Source organism: Garra rufa, chromosome 17 (assembly GCF_049309525.1).
Source record: "Garra rufa chromosome 17, GarRuf1.0, whole genome shotgun sequence".
Lineage (NCBI taxonomy): Eukaryota > Metazoa > Chordata > Actinopteri > Cypriniformes > Cyprinidae > Garra > Garra rufa.
This window is the reverse complement of record NC_133377.1, coordinates 30,556,617-30,579,216: the sequence shown is the minus strand read 5'-3', so window position 1 is coordinate 30,579,216 and position 22,600 is coordinate 30,556,617. Positions and strand designations below refer to the sequence as shown.

General features: G+C 33.3%; 1 protein-coding gene across 1 annotated transcript in view; it reads right to left on the bottom strand.

Moving 5' to 3' along the window:
- The window catches only part of atp9b (ATPase phospholipid transporting 9B), a 57,779-nt gene that overhangs the window by 15,662 nt on the left and 19,517 nt on the right, over window positions 1–22,600 (bottom strand). The window contains exons 10-16 of the mRNA XM_073821467.1: window positions 18,017–18,177; window positions 17,690–17,832; window positions 17,380–17,492; window positions 11,274–11,528; window positions 5,183–5,344; window positions 4,659–4,751; window positions 1,192–1,275 (exon numbers count right to left, since the gene is read on the bottom strand). Of these exons, the coding sequence (XP_073677568.1) occupies window positions 1,192–1,275; window positions 4,659–4,751; window positions 5,183–5,344; window positions 11,274–11,528; window positions 17,380–17,492; window positions 17,690–17,832; window positions 18,017–18,177 (1,011 nt within the window). The remainder of the gene's footprint in view (window positions 1–1,191; window positions 1,276–4,658; window positions 4,752–5,182; window positions 5,345–11,273; window positions 11,529–17,379; window positions 17,493–17,689; window positions 17,833–18,016; window positions 18,178–22,600) is intronic.

Sequence of the window (22,600 nt, the reverse complement as noted above, 5' to 3'; positions counted from 1 at the left end):
GCACAGTAGTGTATATTGTTAGAAAACCTTTCTATTTTAAATAAATGCTGTTTTTTCACCTATAATTGATCAAAGAATCCTGAAAAAAGAATCAGGTCCAAAAATATGAAGCAGCACAACTGTTGCCAACATTGATAGTAAAAGTAAAAAATCTGCATATTAGAATAATTTCTGAAGGATCACGTGAATGAATAAATATGTACAGTGCCTTGCGAAAGTATTCATACCCATTCATTTTTTTCACATTTTGTTATGTTGCTGCCTTATGTTAAACTACTTTAAATTACTTTTTTCCACATCAATCTACACTCCCTGTTCCATAATGGCAAAGCAAAAAATAGGTATTTAACATTTGTGCAAATTTATGAAAAAAAAAAAAAACTGAAAATATCCCGTTGCATAAGTATTCATACCCTTTTCTGGGACACTCGAAATTTAGCTCAGGAGCATTCATATTGCTTCTAGATGTTACTACACTTCGAGTGGAGTTAAACTTTGGCAAATTCATTTGAATGAGTATGATTTAGAAAGGCACACACCTCTCAGAAAAGGTCTAACAGCTGAAAATGCATATCAGAGCAAAAACCAAGTCCTGAGGTCAAGATAACTGCCTGTAGAACTCAGTGACAGACTTGCGTTAAGGCGATGATCTAGGGAAGAGTTCAGAAAAAAAATCTGCTGCATTGAAGGTTCACAGAAGCATGTAGCCTCCATTATCCATAATGGAAGACGATTGGAACAACTAAGACTCTAGAAAATGTCTGCCAGCCCCCATCCAAGCTGAGAGAGCTTGAGAGGTGAAAAGGTGAGGCAGAGAATGGCAGATAATTGCCAAATGCAGATGTGCAAAGCTTGTCACATCATACCCAAAAAGACTTGAGGCTGTAAAGGTGCTTCAACTATGTACTGAGTTAAGGGTATGAACACTTATGCAATGTACTTATTTCAGTGTTTTATTTTTAATAAATTTGTAAAATTTGCACATCTGGTTTTTGCTTTGTCATTATTATGGTGTATGGAGTGTAAATTGATGTGGGGAAAAACTCATTTAAAGCAGTTTAACATAATGCTGCAACAAAACGTGAAAAAAAAAAAAATGAAGGGGTATGAATACTTTTGCAAGGCACAGTATGAACCGCATATTAATTTATTAAACTTACCGAGGGTGGAAATAAAGTTGGTATATCTTACCTCAAAGTCCTGGTATTGCTCTTCAGTCAGTGATTTCTTAGCCACCACCAGTGTCCGCAAGCCCTCTCTGGCCATGTTCCCGCACTAAGACAACATAATGCAACACACAACTACAATTACATCAGCTACAGCCATGTTGTGTGAGTTTGTGTGGTTGTGTATTAGACTGTGCACTCAATTGGTATACAGAAAGCATGAGAACAAAGATATAAACAATGCTTTTAACACAATTGTATTTACTGGAAACATCAAAACACTGTCACGCAAATAGAGATATGCAAACACACACATACACACACACACACACACACAGGAAGAATCAATTGTGAAAATTTCAACAGTGCCTGTGGGAATCTTTGAGCAGACTGTAAAGAATGTGGGACAGCGGTTTAATTTTGATATGAAAATCCAACAGGCGAAAGTGATGCAGTGATTACTTATTGACCTGTCCTTATAGCAGCGTCTCACACACACACACTCACAAACAAAGCGCACCGATGAGGATTATGACATGATGCTCCCAGTCATACGCCTTTATTGAGGTCATTCATTAATTAATAAGCCTCATCTCCGCCCCTCATCGACTGCATATTGCCAATACAATTGTAATCATCAAAGCGAGAAATGCATGTGTGATGATGGGCTGAGCAGTTTGTCCTTGATCACAGAGGCTAGGACAGGCCGACCTGTTTGTCATGCTTAGTGCTACCTTATCAAATGTGTTGATTCTTAATTCAACAGGGATCTGTTCATAAAGTCATTCCTATAAGGGATTCAACACAAAAACATTGGCGGTAGCTCCTGAGATAGTGAGTTAGAAAGACAGATGTAGGGGAACTGGGGTTATGAGCTGTCATATACTAAGCATATATGCGTTTCTACTACAAATCTATAACTGTAATATGCACAAGTACCAGTCAAAAGTTTTTGAACAGTAAGAATTTTATATATATATTTTTTTTTAAAGAAGTCTCTTCTGCTGACCAAGCCTGCAATTATTTGATCCAAAGTACAGCAAAAACAGCAAAATTGTTAAATAATTTTACTATTTAAAATAACTGTTTTCTATTTGAATATATTTTAAAATGTAATTTATTCCTGTGATCAAAACTAAATTTTCTGTATCATTACTCCAGTCTCCAGTGTCACATGATCCTTCAGAAATCATTCTAATATGCTGATTTGCTGTTCAAGAAATATTTATTATCAATATTTAAAACAGTAAAAAAGTATTTTTTTTAGGATCGAACAGAAAGATCCAAAGATCAGCATTTATCTGAAATAAAAACCTTTTGTAACATTATACACTATATAATTTAAAAGCTTGGAGTCAGTATAATTTTTTTGTTGTTGTTTTTGGGGGGGGGGGGGGGTGGCGGTGGAAGAAATGACAGAAATTAATACTTTTATTTAGCAAGGATGCTTTAAATTGATCAAAAGTGACAATAAAGGCATTTATAAGGTTACAGCACATTTCTATTTCAGACAAATGCTGTTCTTCTGAACTTTCTATTCATCAAAGAAAATAATCTACTGTGTTCAACATAATAATAAATCTTTCTTAAACAGCAAATTATAATATTAGAATGATTTATGAAAGATCATGTGACACTGAGGACTGGAGTAATGATGCTAAAAATGTAGCTTTGATCACAGGAATAAATTACATTTCAAAAAAATATTTTAAATAGTAAAAATATTTCACAATTTTACAGTTTTTTTTCTGTATTTTGGATCAAAAATAGAGGCTTGGTGAGCAGAAGAGACTTTAAAAATATTACTATTATATTATATTAAATATTATAAACAAAACATTAAAATTCTTAAAATTCTGAAAGTCTCTTAGGGTCACCAAGGCTGCACTTACTTGATCAAAAATATAGTAAAGATAGTAAAATTGTAAAATATTTTCATAATTTTTTAAAACGTTTTTTTTTTTCAATATTTTTAAATAATACTTTTTAAATATATTTTTAAAATGCAAATGATTCCTGTTATGGCAAAACTTAATTTTAGAAGCCATTACTCCAATCTTCAGTGTCACATGATCCTTCAGAAATCATTCTGATTTGCTGCATAAAAAACATATCAAATTATTAATTTTGAAAATAGTTGTGCTTAATATTTTGTCTTGGCAACAGTGACCTTTTTGTAGGATCCTTTAATGAATACTTCCAAAAAACAACAGCATTTATTTGAACTCTACTCAATTTTTTTTTTAAACTCCACCAAACTTTGTCCTTATAAGACTTAGAAGAATTTTTTTTTACATTAGGACACTTTGATAAATAGAAAGTTCAAAAGAAAAGCATTTATTTGAAATATTAATCTTTTATAACAACATAATAGTCTTTACTGTTACTTTTTGATCAACTGAATGCATCCTTACTGAAAAAAAGTATAATTTCCTTTAAAAAAAAAAAAAGTACTACTGAGGTTAATACCTTGCAATATGTAAAAATGGTTTGAATTTTTTGTACATGGTCTCTAAGATTTGTGTCATAACTGCTTCGTTGTTACAATTTTACTGAGAATGTGACAACTTACACCAGTCAACTTCTAAATTGGCAAGAATTCACTTCCAGAACAAAAATTTACAGACAATTTTCTCACCCCCTTGTAATCCAAGATGTCCATGTCTTTCTGTTTTCAGTCGTAAAGAAATTGGTTTTTGAGGAAAACATTTCAGGATTTCTGTCCATATAGCGGACTTCTAAAAATTTTGGCGACTTCCAATCTGCAGTTTAAACACAGATCTAAAAGATCCCAGCCGAGGAAGAAGAGTCTTATCTAGCAAAGTGATTTTGAAGTTGAAGGAGAAAATTAGATGGGTGTTTTTTGACATACCGTGACTGTCTTGAACCGAAATACACAGAGTACATGGAGAGTTAGACAAGATGAGCATTTGAGGTCAAAAAAGCATATAAATTGTAAAAAAGTTTTTAGAAAATAACCAATCGTTTTGCTAGATTAGACCCAAAAACCCTTTTGAAGCTGCATTTTGGAAGTTCAATCTCACAGGCACCATAGAAGTCCACTATATGAAAAGAAATCCTGAAAAGTTTACCTCAAAAAACATAATTTCTTTACGAATGAAGAAAGAAAGATATGAACATCTTGCATGACCAGGGAGTGAGTAAATTATCTGTAAATTTTTGATCTGGAAGGGAACTTTTTTAATCTGATATTTCTTCTTGTTTGTTTTGCATGGATAAATTACATCTGAAAAACATACAAAATAGTACCGGATTTATTTTGATTGCTTTTACTGTCATTCGACACACAGGCAAACGCACACAAAGACAGATTATGAATTAGATACAAAAACAATTAAAAATGCAAATAAACAAAACAAAACAAAAGAAGGGTCACAGAAACAGACAATCAGATTTATTCATAAGCTCACCAACCCACACGAAAAAGCAGAATGCCGATTTTCCCATCAACAATGGTTCATGCATTCTTACCTCCTCCTCCAGCCAATCATTGTACTGTACAATGCTCGCCATAGCAACATCAGCCCCTTTCATGTAAAACGTGATGTCGCCGGTAGCCTCCTCCTGAAACACAATCAATTCAATAGAGAACACTTAAAAACATATCCAAATAATGTCTAAATCATTAGCGTGTCAGACTGTAGAGCACAAAACCACACAGATGGTGCATGGAGTCCTCAAGTTATCAGTAAATAAGAAGTCAAACAGAGAATGCATAAGCTCCAACATAAACGCATGTCAAAAGCTTAGTCACAAATACTCTTACGCATGTACTGTAACAGACAAACAAACATGACACACTCAGAAACACTCAAGTCTTGAAGCTTACTAATAGCTTACTCAACAAAGGCTAAAGGACACAAAGCCATACTGCAGAGGAAACTGTTCAAGTGCAGACATATTCTCAGCGGATGTTTTTACAGTGTTTGAAATGAAGAAATATGTCATTTCGAACACATACAAACACACTTGCACACTTGTCGTTGGACACCCACCCTGACAATAATGCCCATGCGCTTGCTCTCAGAGGTGAAGGGGAAGATCTGGAGGATGTAATAGGTCAAGATGTGTCCGGCTGGGGTCTTCAGCTGGAGGGACGTCAGGTCTCTGTTCACCAGAGTCAAACCCACACTCTCAGTCCAGAGCACCAGAGCCACCTACACAACATGTGAAAGAATGTTTTGTTGTAAAAGATGTTTTTGTGACCAGTTACATGCAACTTTTTGCTCTTGGTGATCAAATAATCTTTGATTATAATCAATAATATTTGAAGAAATTTACTGTATGGCTGGTGATTAGATTCAATAATTATTAAATAAAACAACAACTGCATTTGAGTTGAAAATACAATACAATAATAAAAAAAAAAATACATGCAACTGCCAGAGATTGGCAGATAGGTACATAAGTGAAATAATAGATAGGTACATAATATTAAAAATAAATATAAATTACAAACAAATATATATTATATGAATAATAATAATAAAAAAAATATTAAAATAAAAATTATTTTTAAAAGTTTTTAACCGTTCCTGCAGCACAAGAGTGTTTTTAATGTGATCCTGGACCACAAAACCAGTCATAAGGTTAAATTTTACAAAACTGAGATATATACATCATATGAAAGCTCAATAAATAATCTTTCTATTGGTGTATAGTTTGTTAGGATAGGACAATATTTGGCCGAGATACATCTATTTGAAAATCTGTAATCTAAGGGTGCAAAAAAAAAAGAAAGAAAATCACCTTTAAAGTTGTCCAAATTAAGTTCTTAACAATGCATATTACTAATCAAAAATTACATTTTGATAGGTTTACAGTAGGAAAATCTTAATGTAACATGATCTTTACTTAATTTCCTAATGATTTTTGACATAAAAGAAAAATCAATAATTTTGACCCATACTATGTATTTTTGGCTATTGCTACAAATATACCCCAGCGACTTAAGACTGGTTTTGTGGTCCAGGGTCACATATAATAAAATAAAATAAAACATTTGTTTTCTATTAAAAAAGTCTAAGGCATTTACATTTACACCTTAAATGTTTTTTGATTAAAAAAGCTAGGTCTAGGTCACTAATAACATTTATGAAAATCTAATTTGAGACATTGATCATGTGAATTCTTGTACAATCAAATTTTCTTGCTTCCACTGCAGCACAAGAGTGTTTTTGGATAAATAAAAAATTTAATAAATAATCAAATCAAATAGTCAAATTTCCTTCCTTGATTCCTTCAAGGTTCTTTTTGGATCTTTCACAAAAAATAAATAAATAAAATAAAATAAAATAAAATGGAGAAAAAAAAAATCCATTAAAAAAAAAATACATTTATATTTAAAATGTTTTAGGATTTAACAAAAATTACGTCTAGGTCACTAATAAAATTTCTGAAAGTCTAATTTGAGACATTGATCATGTGAATTCTTGTACAGTCAAATTTCCTTGCTTCCACTGCAGCACAAAGTTCTTTTTGGATCTTTCACAAAAAAAAAAAAAAAAAAAAAAAACACATCATAAAATAAAATTACAGTGAATGAAAGAAAAAAAATAATAATAATAATTGAAAAAACCAAATTTGTATTTAAAATATTTTAGGATTTAAAAAAAAATCACGTCTAGGTCACTAATAAAATTCTGAAAATAAAATTTGAGACATTGATCATGTGAAATCTTGAAAATCTCAGCCCAAGATTCTGTTTGAATCTTTTTATATATATTTGTATATAAAATAAAATATTATTCAAAATAAAATAAAATTAGTTTAATTAGTTAGTTCTAATATATTAGTTCTAAAGAAAAAAATGTGCTTTCTTTTAAATTTACATTTACATTTATAACTTAAATGTTTTAGCATTAAAAAAAATTGGTCTAGATCAGTAATAACATTTCTGAAAATCAAATATGAGACACTGATTATGTGAATTCTTGTAAACAAAAAACAAAAATAAAAAAATAAAATAAAAATATTCACAAAATAATTTGAGAGATTGATTAAATTCTTGTACAGTCAAATCGTCTTGCTTCCACTGCAGCACAAGATTTTGCCAACTAACTAACTAACTAACTAACTAACTAACTAACTAACTAACTAACTAACTAACTAACTAACTAACTAAATAAAAATAAAACAAGATTCATTGCCAAATGCATATACACAACTTATACACACAGCTTAGCTTTCAGTTTTCAGTATTTTATTTAAAAATATATATTTAGGCAATAATTTATATTTTAAAATAAAAAAAGAAATTCTGAAAATCAGATTTTTAGACATTGATCATGTGAACTCTTGTAGTCAAATTTTCCTGCTTTAACTGGAGCACAAGATTCTGTTTAGACCACTCTCAAATCACGCTGGACAGTGTTGCTGTCAGTAAAGCCAAACCGAATGTTAATAATGTCAACTCTAGTTGAAATATAATGATAATTTAGACTTATGCTGATAATAAAATGTATCAAAAAATGCATTAAATTAGAAAAGGTCGCAATAAATGATCAAATCTTCAGCTGCATCTCAGACTTCTTGACCACATTGCATGCACTGTTTATCTCAAGACTGAAAAGTCATAAACACCATCCCTACAAATTATGCCTTTAAAACTCCTCTACAGCTCTGTGATTACATCTGCTTTCTTTGCTCTTACACACATCAGAACACAGCTAGAACTCTTGTTTATGGCATTTCAATGTGATATGACTAATTAGCCAGTCTTCTATAAACCTGACAGTGCTAAATGATGCCCTCAAGAGCACACACACACACACACACACACACACACACACACACACACACACACACACACACACACACACACACACAAGTAACTCAGGTGGTGGGGAAATGCCTTCAGGAGAGGAGCAGGGAACTGTTTTACGACACAGGGGAGAGCCTTTAATACACTCTATCAATCATTTCAGCAGTACAGGAAGAAAAGCTGTAATCATAAACCAAGATCACTGCGCCTTCAAGAAGCCGAGAGAGGATTGAAACCGCACCATGTGACCTACGACCACATGAAGACGTGGCTGTTATTTAATAAAGAGACCAGATGTGACAGGAAATATGATACGACGTCATAAAGAAGGCAAAGTGGAGATGGTTTTATCTGACAGGGCAGTTTCATCCAGGAATATGCTGAGAGAAAGTTTATCTGAATTCTATCTATCTTTATTATAACGGTATATTGTTTCAGACTTTTTGAGGAATGACTTTTCATGACTTTTTCAGTTGTCCGATTACAGGCTTTTTAAAAATAACTGTCAATTTCTTGCATTTTAGAGTAAAAAATATTTGACCGGACCATTCTATTAATCGAATCCAGACTAAGATAGCATCCGCTTCTAACAAAAAACTCATTCTAAAAGAATTGAACATGCCATAACTCTCTTGTACGAGTGGCCCATCTTTTTGTGACAACTTCTATTTAATAGGCTAAAGGTTAGAGGTCAATACTATATTTTTCCTTGAAGAAGCAAAGGTCAACAGCCACTGAGCACTGTCATCTCATCTGAATAAGCCAAAACTGCTAATAAAACCATCAGTGAACTTCTATTACCCCCCATAAGTAAAACTTCATTATCGGACATAACAAACGGTCTTGCTCATGAGAATGTCCGATCATTAAAGGTCATGATAAACCTCTGACCCTTGACACTGCGAGGCCAAAGGTCACAAATGACTTGAAGTAAGTGTGCGGAAAGGCATCTGGGATATTCAATCTCTGAACTCGACTCTCTTTAGGAATATTATTGCTATGCGTCTGTCATATTAAAGGCTGAAAAGGCTGGAGGTCTTTGAGCGAGCACACATAGACACAGGCGCTGATGAGACTGACACGTAGAGAAAGACTAGTGTTAACCGCTAGTCTCTCAGAGAAAATTAAATATTGATCAATCCCGGAGTGAAGACGTTGGAGAGATAAGACCTGGGCATTAAAGAAAATAAATAAGTAGACACATCAAGGGAGAAGAGAGGACAGGCAATTCCACTAAAGAGGGAGATGGACAGATTTCTTTTTCCTTTTATCACTCTCAAAAGATATCTACGTCTACAGAAGGTCCTGAAGAAAAAGATGCTCGGTCTGTATAAGGGAAAAGAAATGAAGGAGCACCGGAATATTCTCAATTTATATAATGACCCCTAGCATTTTCTTGAAAACAATCAATGCTCTGAAAACGATTGCCCTTCATTAGTTCATCTTCATTAGATCCTGCAAGGGAACAGCACACATTGTAGAGAATTATGCGAACGCTTAAAGGGTTAGTTCACCTCAACACAAAAATGTTGTCATTATTTACTCACCCACATTATATTATTTTATTTCTTCCAAAGACATGAAAAAGAAATGCTCCACAAGCTATGAAGCTCCAAAAATGACAAAAAAGCAATATAAAAATATCATGTGCTAATGAAAAGGCTGTGAAAGACGGACGTACACTACCAGTCAAAAGCTTTTTAAACAGTAAGATTTTTAATGTTTTTTAAAGAGTTGTCTTCTGCTCACCAAGCCTGCATTTATTTGATCCTATTTGACTATTAAAATAACTGCTTTGTATTTAAATATATGTTAAAATGTAATTTATTCCTGTGATCCTGTGATTTCAGCATCATTACTTCAGTCTTCAGTGTCACATGATCGTTCAGAAACCATTCTAATATTCTGATTTGCTGTAAAAAACAGTAAAAATAAATAATAAATAAAAACAGTATTTATTTCAGGATTTTTTAACGTATAAAGAGATCCAAAGATCAGCATTATATATATATAATGGTGGGTTAGAAATTATAGAAATTAATACTTTTATTTAGCAAGGATGCTTTGAATTGATCAAAAGTGATGATGATAATGACATTTATAATGTTACAAAATAATTATATTTCAGATAAAAACTTTGTATTTATCAAAGAAATCTGAAAGAATTATACTCAGCTGTTTTCAGTATAATGATAAATGTTTTTTGAGCAGCAAAACAGAATATTAGAATGATTTCTGAACGTTCTGAACATTCTTTTCATCAAATAACCCTGAAAAAATTATACTCAGCTGTTTTCAACATAATAATAATAAAAAAATGTTTTTGAGCAGCAAATCAGAATATTAGAATGATTTCTGAAGGATCATGTGACTGAAGTAATGATGCTAATAATTCAGCTTTGAAATCACAGAAATAAATTAAGCTTTAAAATATATTTAAATAGAAAACAGTTCTTTTAAATAGTAAAACTTTTTCAAGATTTTACTGTATTTGATGTACTTTAGATCAAATAAATTCAGTCTTGGTGAGCAGAAGAGATCAAAAATCTTTTGTACATGAAAAAACTCATTTGTACATGAAAGTTATTGTAAAGTTACAATACTTTCATTGTATGAAAAAAGAAATGCAAACATTCTTCTGTGTTCAACTACATAAAAAAAAAAGCAATATAAGTTTGGAAGGTTATGAGGGTGAGTAATCAATGACAGAAATGTAATTTTTGTGTGAATTATTCCTCCAAGTCAAGCCTCCAACAACTCTTCATTCCCCTCTGTTAAAAAATATATTTAACTATAATGAGTCTGACGTTTCCCTCCATCTATCTGAGGAGCGCTGCCATTGTGACATATGTTTGGCCTCAATGCCTTTTCTGCCATTTATTTAGTGCTTTTCTTACCAACAACTCATTCAAAATATTGTTGCTCTACAACGGATCTATAAATATCTACGATCTCTCAACACAAATGATGACCGAGTCCTTCCTGGTGTGTGACCTATCCCTGCCCCCTCTGCTTCTGATATTTATTGAGCCCTCTCAGATTTCTCTACTAACACAGAGTCTATATTACCATCCAATAAGGCAGTAAATTCAAGGCTAAAGTGGGGGAGTCATAAATACTAAAGCAGCGATATATAGGATTACACCGTTAGAGGAATGAGCAGACCAGTGTCAATGCAATCTATCTGATTTCTAAATAAAATAAACAGGAATAAAAAAAAAAAAGTGTCCTGCTTATTCGTTATTTTGTTGGAACCACTCAAGCAGAAAATGACAATTTTATTAAATAAGAATAAATAAGTTGGTATAAAGAGAGATTCTTACCTCATCAGGACTGGAGGCCTGGTAAGTACGGTTGTCGTCACTGAAGTCCTGGTCGGCCTCTGTGCTCTCTGGCTCCGTGCTGGCACCATTAACGCGGGACTCATACACCGGTGTAACGTTGTGGCACAGAGCGATGGCTTTCACAGCCTCGTGGATCCGACTACTCACGCTCTTGCGGACCTTCGGTGCGGGTGGCTGTGGTTTACGAGAGGGTGTTGAACTTGCACTGTTGCCATTAGACTGCGCCGAGCACACCTGGAGAGACACAAAGTGGAAATAACAAAATTGTGACCATTTGATAATCAAGGCGGCATTTATTTGATAAAAAATAAGTAACCCTGGACCACAAAACCATAAGGGTCAATTTTGTGAAAATGTGACCCTGGACCACAAAACCAGTCATAAGGTTAAATTTTACAAAACTGAGATGTATACATCATATGAAAGATCAATAAATAAACTTTCTATTGATGTGTGGTTTGTTAGGATAGGACAATATTTGGCCGAGATACATCTATTTGAAAATCTGGAATCTGAGGGTGCAAAAAAATCAAAATGCTGAGAAAATCACCTTTAAAGTTCTCCAAATTAAGGTCTTAACAATGCATATTACTAATCAAAAATTACATTTTGATATATTTATAGCAGGAATTTTACAAAATATCTTCATGGAACATGATCCTTACTTAATTTCCTAACGATTTTTGGCATAAAAGAAAAATCGATCATTTTGACCCATACAATGTATTTTTGGCTATTGCTACAAATATACCCCAGCGACTTAAGACTGGTTTTGTGGTCCAGGGTCACAAATGATATATCATCTGAATAAAGATTTCCATTGGTGTGTATGGTTTGTTAGAATAGGACAATATTTGATTGTGAAAACACTATTTGAAAATCTAAGGGTGCAAAAAAAAAAAAAAAAAAATAGAGTTCTTAGCGACGCATATTACTAATCAAAAATGAAGTTTTGATACATTTATGGTAGGAAATTGACAAAAAGTCTTCATTGAACACGTTCTTTACTTAATATCCTAATGATTTTTGACATAAAAGAAAAATCAATCATTTTGACCCACACAATGTATTGTTGGCTATTGCTACAAATATACCCGACTTACAACTTTTTTTTGGTTTTGTGGTCCAGGGTCAAATATAGTAATATTATGAAATATTATCATCATTTAAAATAATGGTTTTCTGTATAAATATATTTTAGCAGCCATTATTCCAGTACATTGTCATATGATCTTTCAGAAATCATTCTAATGTGTAGAATAGACCAATTTGGAGTAGACGTCACAGTTACATCACCCACAGCTGCATGTGCATTACGGTGGCAGAAAAACACTGGTAACAAGTGGAGGGAAACGGCTTAAATTCATGGAATCCAGAGAGAAAAAAAAAAAAAGTATTGCGTCTTTGGATGTCAGATTTTTTATAGAATACTGTCACTAAACATGCAATTTGAAACTAAATGCAAATGTTTAAACAGACAGACTATGGAGGAAACCTGCTATGATTACTCTACTTTTAAAACATAAATTTGGATTAAACAATTTGTCTACATAATATTCACATATGCAGTTTGTGAATATTCAACATATTCAAACAGCATGAACTACTATTTAAAACTATAACTTTTTACATATCATTTACCTATTTTATCTCACATTTCTGACGTGTTTTTCTTGCAAATGCAAGTTTATATCTCCTAGTTTGGACTTTATAACTTGGTTTAACTCAACACTAGCACGCGTCAATTCTGAAGAAAAAATACCTCAGAAGTGAAGGACATAAACTCATGGTTCTGAGCTGAGGGGAAAAGAAAGAATGACAAGTTGATTTTTCTTATCAGAATTGTGAGATATAGCATTATTTTATAATGTTACAAAATATTTCTATTTCAGATAATTGCTGTTAGTCCGAACGTTCTATTCATCAAAGAAAAATTCTACTCAGATGTTTTCAACAAAATAATAATATTAGTTTTTCTCAACAGCAAATTAGAATATTAGAATGATTTCTGAAGGATCATGTCACTGGAGTAATGATGCTAAAAATTGAAGAAGAAAAAAATGAATTTAAAGCATATTTAAATAGAAAACAGTTATTTTAAATCTTAAGAATATTTAAAAACTTGACTGTTTTTGCTGTACTTTGGATCAAATAAATGCAGGCTTGGTAAGCAGAAGAGATTAAAAATCTTACTGTTCAAAAACTTTTGACTGGTAGTGTACAGTTCATTCATTTAAAAGTTACGATACTTTCATTGTGTTTATTTAAAGACTTTCATTGTATGACAAAAAGAAATGCATATATTCTTCTGTGTTCAACCAAAGAAAGAAAGCAATGCTTTCTTCGGAATTGCAAGAAAAAGAAAGAATTTTGAAATATAAACTCAAATTTACAGTTTTTTTAAATTATTTTATTCCATGGCTTTCATAGACCGCTACTTGAAAACTGTCATTTTCTGCCACTAGATAAGCTCCGCACACAAAAAAACGTTTGCCACTGTTTGCAAACACCAAATTGGTCTATAGCTGTTCAAAAATAAATGTCTTATTATTGTACAGCTTTATATTATGGTGGAAACATTCTTTAACGCATAGAAATAGGAAAAAGGGGAAAGTTTTTTTTAAATAGATTTTTTGTAACACAGTTTTTGTCATGTTTGATCAATTTTGCACATATTTGCTGAATAAAAGTATTCAATAGTGAGAGGAAATATTGTGATTGCATTACGTGATCGGCACAACTATAGAGTGGTGCTGGTATTGCGTCAAAAGAAGAGAAGAAGAGAAATTCGCAGCGGTTTCTTTCGAGATTATCCCAGGGTTTTTTTTTAATGGGGTTTTTCAATTTATAAGTAAAATAAAGCCTTTGATGTACTACAACATAAACTGCACACACTCACACCTCAAACTGTCTTATCTAGTTACTTACTAAAAACATACGTTTTCAAAAATAAACAACTGCTTTAAAAAGTGCGTTTATGGCATGGGTGTGTGCAGTTTATGTTTTAGAACAAGACATCAAAGTATCGTCAAGTTAAGTTTACCACAGGCATTATTTAACTCATAATAATTTAAGTCCCATAATAAAGCCCCAGGAAAATCTTGAAAGAATTAGTCTTCTGGGTTCTGACGTCTGACGATCATTCCTATATATCTTTCAATAATTAAAAAAATGTATAGAAAAAGTCGCCCTTTCCTCTCCCTAACAGCAAAAAAATAAAAAAGGATTCGGTCCAACACATTTAAAAATCACTTAAATTATGTCAGAATCTGATAACATCATGTTTAGCATAAGAACGGGGGATTGGGTCAGGAAGTGTATGCTGATAATTCATCTTCCTGTGCTCTCTCAGTCTAAGGACACGCTGGGCAAAAAAAGCGTGAAGATTTCATCAGTGTCTCCCCACACGACAACGTTTGAATCCCACCCTTGCTCTGACTTATCAATTTACATAAGCACCACTGTGAGTCTTCTCTTCTTGTGTGTGTGTGTGTGTGTGTGTGTGTGTGTGTGTTTGACAGGGGTTGCTGTGCTCCACTGGAGCAGGAGATTTCTCTTGATGAACTCCTCTTTCCTCAGAGCTCTGCCGAGGGGAAGAGATGACAACCTGCCCATAGCCTTCAAATCGCAGATGAAGGTACATAAAAACACCCCACTGCTGGCTCACTTTCTCAGAATTGTATGTTAGGTTTCTGATTTGGCAATCTGAATATGTATATAAATATACAGTAAGTGTGTGATTACATAAATGTACAGCCAACCAGTTGTAATCAGGCATGACATATTGACTGAAGTTAAAAATGACCCTTATATTAACATTTAGATTATTTCTAAAGCTGACTTGATCTTAAACACTAATACATTTAATAACATTTAATAAGTAATCTTTAGCAATTCTCAAAATGAATATCCATTTTATTGTGTACATTATAAATATTGTGATTCACTTAAATTAACAGTAAGATTTTGTTTTTATCACTAAGCCTGCATTTATTTGATCCAAAGTACAGCAAAACAGTCCAATTTTTAAATATTTTTACAATTTAAAATAACTGTTTTCTATTTGAAATTCTACATTTTAAAATGTAATTTACTCCAGTAACATGATCCTTCAGAAACACTTTTAATCAATTTAAAGCATCTTTGCTAAATATTTTTTTACATTTTTAATTGTTTTATTTATTATTTTAATTTAATTAATCTTAATTTAATTAAAAATTATACTGACTCCAAGCTTTTGAATGGTATAGTGAATAATGTTAAAAAAAACTTTTTATTTCAGATAAATGCTAATCTTCGGATCTGTCTATTCATCAAAGAATTAAAAAATTACTCAACCGTTTTAAATACTGATAACATAAAAAATGTTTCTTGAACAGCAAATCTGTTCAAATATTATTAGATTAATATTAGGATGATTTCTGAAGGTTCATGTGACACTGAAGACTGAAGTAATGATGCTGAAAATTTTGCTTTGATCACAGGAATAAAATATATTTTAAAATATATTCAAAAGAAAGCAGTCATTTTAAATAGTAAAAATATTTTACAATATGACTGCTTTAGCTATATTTGGATTAAATCAATGCAAGCTTGGTGAGCAGAAGAGACTTCTTTACATTAAAACATTAAAAATCGTACTTTTTGAAAACTTTTGACTGGTAGTGTATTTTCATTTAATAAGAGCGATATGAAAAAAAGCTAGAGCTGTGTAGGAAATCTAGCAATTTACAGTTTAAATCAACAGTTTGAGTGACTAAATATTGGAATTTGCAAATATATATATAAATATATAATTAAACATACAATGGTGTTATATACATTTCTACACTATTCAAATGTCCGGCTTCTCTCTGAATTCTGAATTCTCACCTTCAGATTACCTAAAGTTTAGTGCCACAACAATAACAATGCCTTTTAAATTCAACTGGAAAATCTAAGATGTTAAGCCACAATGCTGTTAGAGTCACAAAATGCTTGTGAACTGAATGTTCTGTAAATGTTAATTTTCTCACCTTTTTTAAAAAATGATATATTTCACCTTTACAGTACAATTTTATGGAAAGCGAAGAACGCTATTATGAAGCCACAAAACCCCTGTGAACTGAAGGTTTTAAACTGAACCACACTGTCTACATATGAGTATCAAATTTTGACATTTCAAAATGCAATTTGAGTTCAAAGTCCCAGTCGGACAGGCAAAACTGTCTCAAATAAGACGATGGGGTTTGCCCTCTACGAAACAACAGCTGTTTTTAATAGTAATTTCTTTATACTCATAACACTCCAGAGAGAATCGGAGCTATAACTGCCTCGTGCACACCAAAGCATGTTAAGCTGTAAATTACATTATGTTTATTGATTCCTGTCAAACTCAATTTCACACAAGTTGTTGGACACGGACTCTGACACGTCCTGAGGGGGGATATAATAAGGCTATGATCGCTCATATCATGGGTACATTTCAAACCTGCCTGCCACTCCATCATCACAGTAATGAAGGACCGTGAAGCATGAAAATCAATTGCCACTGTGGCTTTAACACTGTGTCACCCGGCTGTTGGCACAAAACGCGCACGCGCACACACACACACACACACACACACACACTGGTTTACATGTTTTATGGGGACATTCCATAGGCGTAATGGTTTTTATACTGTACAAACCGTATTTTCTATCGCCCTACACCTACCCTACACCTAAACCTAGCCCTCACAGGAGATTGTGCACACTTTTAATTCCTCAAAAAAACTCATTGTGCATGATTTATAAACCTGTTTCCTCATGGGGACCTGAGAAATGTCCCCACAAGGTCAAAATCTACTGGTATTCCTATCCTTGTGGGGACATTTGGTCCCCACAACGTGATGAATACCAGGTACACACACACACACACACACACACACACACACACACACACACACACACACACACACACACACACACACACACACACACACACACACACACACACACCAAAGACGACAGCAGTTTGTGAAGGATGTGAAACTCCTTAAGTTTTCTCTATAGTGAAAGCCAATGTCTTATCGGTGATGTATAAGGTGACACATGTCAATCACACCTGAGCATAGGATTGGATGATGTGACTCTGGATCTCATCCATAGTGTCCGTTCCGTATGAGACAGTGCCGAGATGGAGGCGCTTGAAGACCATCTCGTTCTGGGTCAGAGTGCCTGGAAAAACAGCACACAAAGATTAAGATCAGGAGAGAAATCAATAGTTATTAAAAAGCTTTTGGATGGGCAGAGTGGTTTCAACACAAAGAGAGAGGGAGGAAATAAAACAAGGAAGAGAGAGAGAGAGAGAGAGCGAGAGAGCGAGAGAGAGAAAATCTAAATATTATAAGAATAGCAAATAATAAAATAAAAACCTGTTTTGTCTGTAAGCAGGTAGACCAAACGACCAAGTTCTTCTGGGATAGTGCTTGTCCGAACCACAGTACCTGGAATATTCTCATCCTTCATAATCATCCAGCCGTATGCAGACTTTCCCATATCCAGGTTTACTCTTAAACTACACACACACACACACACACACACACACACACACACACACACACACACACACATACTAATTTAGTACTAAAACTTGTTTTTTCTTCTCATTTCACACTGCTGAAGCTTGATGATTCATCCTGATGATTTTGCTGTAATATTTTCACATTAGTGTAATCTGTGTGATATTATTATAAACATACCTGATGGGGATGATGTATGAAAATAAAACCACGAAACGGAACAGGTTTCGGAACCAGGGACCAAGAAATCCCTGCAAAGCCACCATAACAACAGACAAAACCACCTGAGCCAGGAACAGAGCTTTTGTTAGGCGGTTCAACTCCAAGTCCAACAGTCCCACCTGCAGAGGAAGAGATGAGAAAGTCTGAGATAAATCAAATTTCAGTTTTTTAATGCATAAAGGAGTAGTTCACTTCCAGAAAAAAATGTACAGATAATGTACACTGTAAAAAAAGACTGTGAATTTAACGGTAAAAAGCTGTAAAAATGCTACGGTCAAAACCTGTGAAATGGTTAACGGTAAGTTCCCCATCTATATACGGTGAAAAACTGTGCATGTAATTTTACGGAAGTATACCGTTTTTGGAAATGAAAAAGAATAAAATGTACAGTGAATAACTGTAAATTGACATTACCAGAATTCCGTTTTTAATTTTTTTAATTTGATGTTTTTTTGTTGAAATAACTTTTTCTTCTTATTTTTTTCTTGGCAGTTTTGTACTAAACACCATCATGGTAACACACATAAAACTGAAATAATGCAAAAAACATTAATTTAACAACATAAGATGTAACATACAATACATCTTATGTTGTTAAATGAATGTTTTTTGCATTATTTCAGTTTTATGTGTGTTACCATGATGGTGTTTAGTGTTTGTGTGAATGACACTGTGCACCTTTTATATAAGTTATTTAAAACCTCCTTGTGATGGGCTTTAGTTCATCATGTGATGTTGTCATCATCACCTGCTTTTGTTGGTTATCAGTGTATTACAAAGGTACAAAACAGATTTCAATATTTCAGGAAGTTGGTACATTACCATTATATCAGTGAAATTACGGTATTTACCTGTAAATTTAAGTGAAAACTGTAAAACATTGCTACTGTATTTTTTAAGGGAAAACTCTGGTAACCACAGCTTCCAGGTTTTTACCGTTAATTTTACAGCTTTTTTTATACAGTGTACTTATTACCTTGTCATCCAAGATGTTCATGTCTTTTTTCAGTCGTAAAGAAATTATGTTTTTTGAGGAAATAAATTTAGGATTTCTCTCCATATAATGGACTTTTATGGTGCTCCAGAGTTCGAACTTCTAAAATGCAGTTTAAATGCAGCTTCAAAGGGCTCTAAATGATCCCAACCAAGTCTTATCTAGCGAAACAATGGGTTACTTTCTAAATTTTTTTACAATTTATATACTTCTTAACCTCAAACGCTCGAGTTTGTCTAGCTCTACATGAACTTCCGGTTCATGACAGTTAGAGTATGTCAAAAAACTCCCATCTCGTTTTCTCCTGCAACTTCAAAATCACCCTACATCGCTGTTTTACCATTTTTTGTAAAGGGCGTTTGACCTTCTTGCATGTTCACTTTGTAAACACTGGGTCTGTACTTCTGCAGCGATGTAGGACGATACTGAAGTTGGAGGAGAAAATGAGAAGAGTTTTTCACGCAGAGCTAGACAGACAAGCATTTGAGGTTAAAAAGTATATAAATTGTACATTTTTTTTAAAGAAAATAACCGATCGTTTCACTAGATCAGACCCTCCATCCTCGGCTGGGATCATTTAGAGCCATCTGAAGCTGCATTTAAACTGCATTTTGGAGGTTCAAACTCGCAGGCACCATAGAAGTGTCCTATGGAGAGAAATCCTGAAATGTTTTCCTCAAAAAACAATTTCTTTACGACTGAAGAAAGACAGACATCTTGGATGACAAGGGGTTGAGTACATTATCTGTACATTTTTGTTCTGGAAGTGAACTACTCTTTTAATAAGCGTTTAAATTTACATTCCAGTAGGTGAGTAATTAATGACAGAATTTTCACTTTTGGGTGAACTATCCCTTTAAGAATTTTAAGAAAAGTAAATAGATATTGAAATATTCAGAAACACACAGTAATGAATATTCCCGGGAAAACTTATTTATCATATTCAGTGGTTGTTTATAATGCACTCAAAAAAGTTCCCAAAATGAATGAGTATTTGGTTGAAGCGCTCTTATCCGAAGCATGTGATATCCCCTCTGAGAACAAGAACCTTGAGGGTTCCTCTCATCTGGAGTGACCTGAAATGTTACTCTTATGAAAAATAAAACAACCTGCCCATAAGCCAGCACTGATCAATGCCCCCCAGGCCTGTTCCAGACCGCAGACCTTTCTCATGCTAATAGTGTATGTGGAGGAGAGACGAGATGAGAGGCATTTAACCAAGAAGCCCACTGCTGTTGTCGTCTCTCTGTGAAAAGCACAGGAGGCAAAACCGGAAAAATAAAAGCAGAACGCCTCTTCATAGAAACGGCCCCCTGACAAAAGAGCTGGAGTTTTCCCCTTTTTCTCTCAAGTATGTCCCCTCAGCCAATGGAATATGTGGGAAAATGATGTCAAAAAAGAAGTTTTTCTTGTTTCCCTCTGGCGAGGGCCGACAGCGCAGCCTGCGCGAAAACACTGAGGTCTTTCATCTAGGCAGCGCGCTAATAAAAACAGCAACACATAACACCGTCCCCTGAGAAAAGGAATCTGCATGAAAGGGACGGGGGAGGGGGAGGAGAGGGGATGGACAAATTGAACAGAAAAGACAAAAACCAAAAAAAAAAAAATGCAAGCAAAATTAATCCCCCAACTGGCTATGCCCCCCAGTCCCCGGAGGACTGAGTAAACTGGGAGACACTGGGAGAGAAGTGCTGCTGTCTGATTTATCAGCTGTAGTTTAAAACCCCTCCGATGGCCTGCCGCCCCACTCCGAGCTTCATGCTTCAGCTAGTGAGGAAAAAGGGGGGAATGGAAGGATTAAAATGAAGAAAAATTAAGACAGAAGACATTCCCCAGCTGAAAGGGAGGAATCCCCCTTTATGGGGGCAAAACAATGCGGAGGCTGAATTTTGCAAAGCTGGCCGGGGATCGGGTGAAACCGTTATTCATTCAGCCCGAGAGGAAAAAGCGACTCAATTACCTCAAGCTGAAGATGCTATCAATGAATTGAGAGTGCATATTTTACTCTATTCATCCGGGCCTCGTTTAAAGTGAAAGGAATGATTCAACCTGCCCTCACTGCCTGTATGTTTTGTGTGTGAAATTTGATGACGACTTTGTGCCTGCATAATGAATATTCATTGGTTGAAATCCATCAAGTATACAGGGGCTGTTACAACAATATGGCATTATACTAGTGCTCCAGAAACTGGATATGCAATACAGCTAAATGGAACATGCTATCCACGGTGCAGGACCACAGACGAAGCCTTGAGAAGTTTCTTCACTTTACCAAACAAACTTATCAACTGAATTTGATTCATATTGGTCAATCACTGCATTCTTTGGCCAAATACTTTTATAAAGCAACCACTAAACTGCATAATTCCCAACCAATAAATCAATATTTAATGTCCATTTATTGATTTACTGATTTGTAAGCAGAGATCAATGTCACAGATATAGCATTTGGAAACTTTTTTAAAGTACTCCACAGTTCTATATGTAACTGTGGTGCTCATGCCTATGCTGAGGGTTTGAATCTGACTTGCAACATTTTCAAATTTTGACCCTCTGTCCATTTCTGCATGCTTTTCTGTCCTCTTGCCACTCGCCTACAAAATAAAATAAAATAAAACTCAATTCAAATTTTCTACATTGCTTAAATATTATCGTTTAAAATAAATAAAATCCAACTCAGCGCCTACATTTCCTAAAATAAAATAAATAAAAATCCAACAAAGCATCTACATTGTCTAAAATAATAATAAAAAAATCCAACTAACATTATATTGCTTAAAATATATAAGAATATATAATAAAATTTAATTAAAAGCTTATACATTGCTTAAAATATATAAAATAAAAATTTCCAACTGAGCCTCTACATTGCCTTAAATAAAATACAATTAAATAAAAAAAATAATAAAAAAAATAATTAATTAAAATCTTCTACATTGCTTAAAATATTATCGTTTAAAATGAATAAAATCCATCTCAGCCTAAAATAAAATGAATAAAAATCCAAGGAAGAATCTACATAGTCTAAAATATTTTTTAGGATTATATTGCTTAAAATATATAAGAATATATTATACAATTAAATTAAAAGCTTATACATTGCTTAAAATATATAAAATAAAAATATCAAACTGAGCCTATACATTGCCTAAAATAAAATAAAATAAAACAGAGCATCTACACGGTCTAAAATAAATAATATTACCATTATATTGTTTATAATAAATAACCATTATAATAAATAACCATTATATTGTTTAAAATATCTAAAAATAAAAAATGTAATTAAATTAAAAGCTATGTTGCTTAAATATATATCATTTAAAAAAAATCTAAATGAGCCTTAGTTAAAAATAAATAAAATCCATCTGAGCATCTACATTGCCTAAAATAAAATTAAATTTAAAAAATGAAAAATTAAATAAAAAACTACGTTGCTTAAAATAGTTTAAAATAAATAAAATCCATCTAGCATCCACACTATGTAAAATAATCAAACTACCATTATATTGCTTAAAATATCTAAAAATATAAAATTTAATTAAAAG